The sequence below is a fragment of the Chanos chanos genome, chromosome 8, assembly GCF_902362185.1.
Source record: "Chanos chanos chromosome 8, fChaCha1.1, whole genome shotgun sequence".
Classification (NCBI taxonomy): domain Eukaryota; kingdom Metazoa; phylum Chordata; class Actinopteri; order Gonorynchiformes; family Chanidae; genus Chanos; species Chanos chanos.
In genome coordinates, this window is record NC_044502.1 from 7,928,081 (window position 1) to 7,930,580 (window position 2,500).

General features: G+C 45.6%; 1 protein-coding gene across 1 annotated transcript in view; it reads left to right on the plus strand.

The window, feature by feature from the left end:
* Positions 1–2,500, plus strand: part of cdk15 (cyclin-dependent kinase 15) — a 13,394-nt gene that overhangs the window by 9,338 nt on the left and 1,556 nt on the right. Inside the window, exons 9-10 of the mRNA XM_030782353.1 lie at positions 1–24; positions 172–235. The exon at positions 1–24 is cut by the window's left edge and continues 70 nt beyond it. Coding sequence (XP_030638213.1) covers positions 1–24; positions 172–235 — 88 coding nt within the window. The remainder of the gene's footprint in view (positions 25–171; positions 236–2,500) is intronic.

The following is a 2,500-nucleotide window of genomic DNA, read 5'->3' on the forward strand; positions in this document are numbered from 1 at the left end:
GAGCAGCTGCTGAAGATTTGGACTGTGAGTGTGTGTGCTGTGGGCTGGTATGACTTGGGTGGTGTTTTTTTATTTTTTTGTATGATCCATAGAGGAACTGAAGACTCTCCTTTCTCCTCTTCTCTCCTCTCCTCTCTTCTCCTCTCCTCTTCTCTCCTTTCCTCTCACCAGGTTCTTGGCACTCCCACAGAAGAGAGCTGGCCTGGGGTTCTCGAACTGCCAAACTACAGACCAGGTCAGTGCCCCCCTCCCTCCCTTCTCTCTCTCTCTCTCTCTCGCTCTCTCTCTCTCTTTCTCTCTCTCTCCACTTGCAGGGCCACCCTCAGAAACCAAATAAATCGGATTGGCCAAATGTTTTCACAGGGACCAATAAAAACAGTCCATTGTTATCCTTCAAAAACAGCACAAAGCACACCAGTCACTCAAAATTAGAAAACATTCAAATTTTCCCCCATGTCTTTAAATGCGTGTACCAGACTGAATTTCCTGTAAGTGCTACATTAGCATTAGTTTGAGTGTTCCTGGGCACGCTTCAGTACAGGCATGCACATGATTCAGTGAGTTAGAGTGAAGTTAATACAGGGGGCAGTCTTTACTGCATTCATTCACTGCACTAAATCACACTCCTGTATTCACACAAGACCTGGCTTAATGTTACTGGACGGCTTTGGGCACGACTTCAGTCAGTCTCAATCCCCTAAGTTATAATGTGTGTGTGTGTGTGTGTGTGTGTGAAAGAGAGAGAGAGAGAGAGATTTAGGGCTGGCTCAGCCAGTCTCTTGCCACACTTACCAAAACTGTCAGCTCAGTTGCAAGTAGGGCTAGTAAGGACAATCTTAACACATATTTGTATGTGTGTGTGTGTGTGTGTGTGTGTGTGTGTGTGTGAGAAGATCTATTACAGGTATGGGGTTGTCTTTTAGCAAATAAATGTAAAAGTGGTGTAGTTGAAAGGCCAGTTCATGGAATGAGAGGATTTCTGTTGAGTGTGCGTGAGTGAGTAAGTGAATCAGTGTGTGTATATGTGAGTGTGTGTGTGTGAGTCTGCATGTGTGGGATGTTCTTATGTATATGCACATGCAACAAGTGGGTGGGTGGGCGCAAACACCTCTTGCAATGTGAGACACAAACACACAAACACACCACCACACACACCTCCACACACACACACACGCACACACACGCACACACGCACAAACACACACCCTCGAGACAGAACAGGAACTGACGGCAGGGGAAAAAATGGAGGGGAGGCAGATCTTTCCAGAATGAATTTAAGTGATTCAATATGCAGAATCATCACTCAAACATTTAGGTCTGTGTGTGTGCGTGCGTGCGTGTGTGTGTGTGTGTGTGTGTGTGTTGTCTGGGTCTGTGTGTGCGACCAGATGTGTTTACGATAAAGTAACCTGCATCCTCAGTGTTAGAGTAAGTTTAAGCATATGTGGCTTGGCGTGTGTGGTTGGCCATATGCAAACTCCTGCGATAGAAGTGCATGTGGTGGAAGATGCTGCGTCATGGCTCTCCGGACACCCAGGTAGGACAGGCTATGTGTGGGCACGCCACTGGCCCAAGTCTGCTTGTCTCTCTGGTTCTCTGGTGCTAAGCTCAAGGCCAGCTCTACAGCGTGGCCAGATGTGCCCTATCCTGAATGCACCCTCACAAATCCAGACTGAGAACCTTTCAGAAAACGAGAGAGAGAGAGAGAGAGAGAGAGAGAGAGAGAGAGAGAGGAGAAGAGAGAGAGAGAGAGAGAGAGAGAGAGAGAGAAAGACCTTAATTCCATAATCTCACATAATTTCAACTCCTTTTAAAGTTTTATGTACCTCATTTAAACAAACGAAAAAAAAAAAAATCCACAGTATTACACAATTTCCTCTAATTTCCTGTACACATCTCGGGGAGTGTGGGTGTGGAGGGGTCATTCTTTAAAACGCTCACAGCGTACGAAGGCGTCATAAAGTGACTTTAAATCAAAATGATCAAAAACTCAAAAACAACATTGTATAAAATCAAACAACTATTTTATAATTAGCATGAGTGTTCTGTTCACCGACTCTGATCTCCATCCAGTCCTTTAGAAGAAAAGAGAGAGCGGCCGAATGCCAGGAAAGAGTATTGGACCAAAGGCAGAGAGCCATATGATCACGCCCAGGCTGGATTGATCCACTGCGCTGTGAATTAAAGATTCAGTCCTTTAGTCTCCCTATTAATGAGGCTGCCTCAGAGAGAGTAATGAATTGATGTCAATGACAGTAATGGGCTGGCTGGCTGTGAGTTGCCTTTAAACCAACATGCTCTTTGGCTGAACAGTGAAGGAGAGAGAGAGAGAGAGAGAGAGAGAGAGGGAGAGAGGAGGGTGGGTAGAAGTAAGAGAGCATATGTGTGTGTGTGTGTGTGTGTGTAAATATGTGTGTGTGTCTGTGTGTCTGTGTCTGTGTGTCAGACAGGATATAACTACGGTATTAATCACCGAACCTTAACAGCGAACGCTTTACCG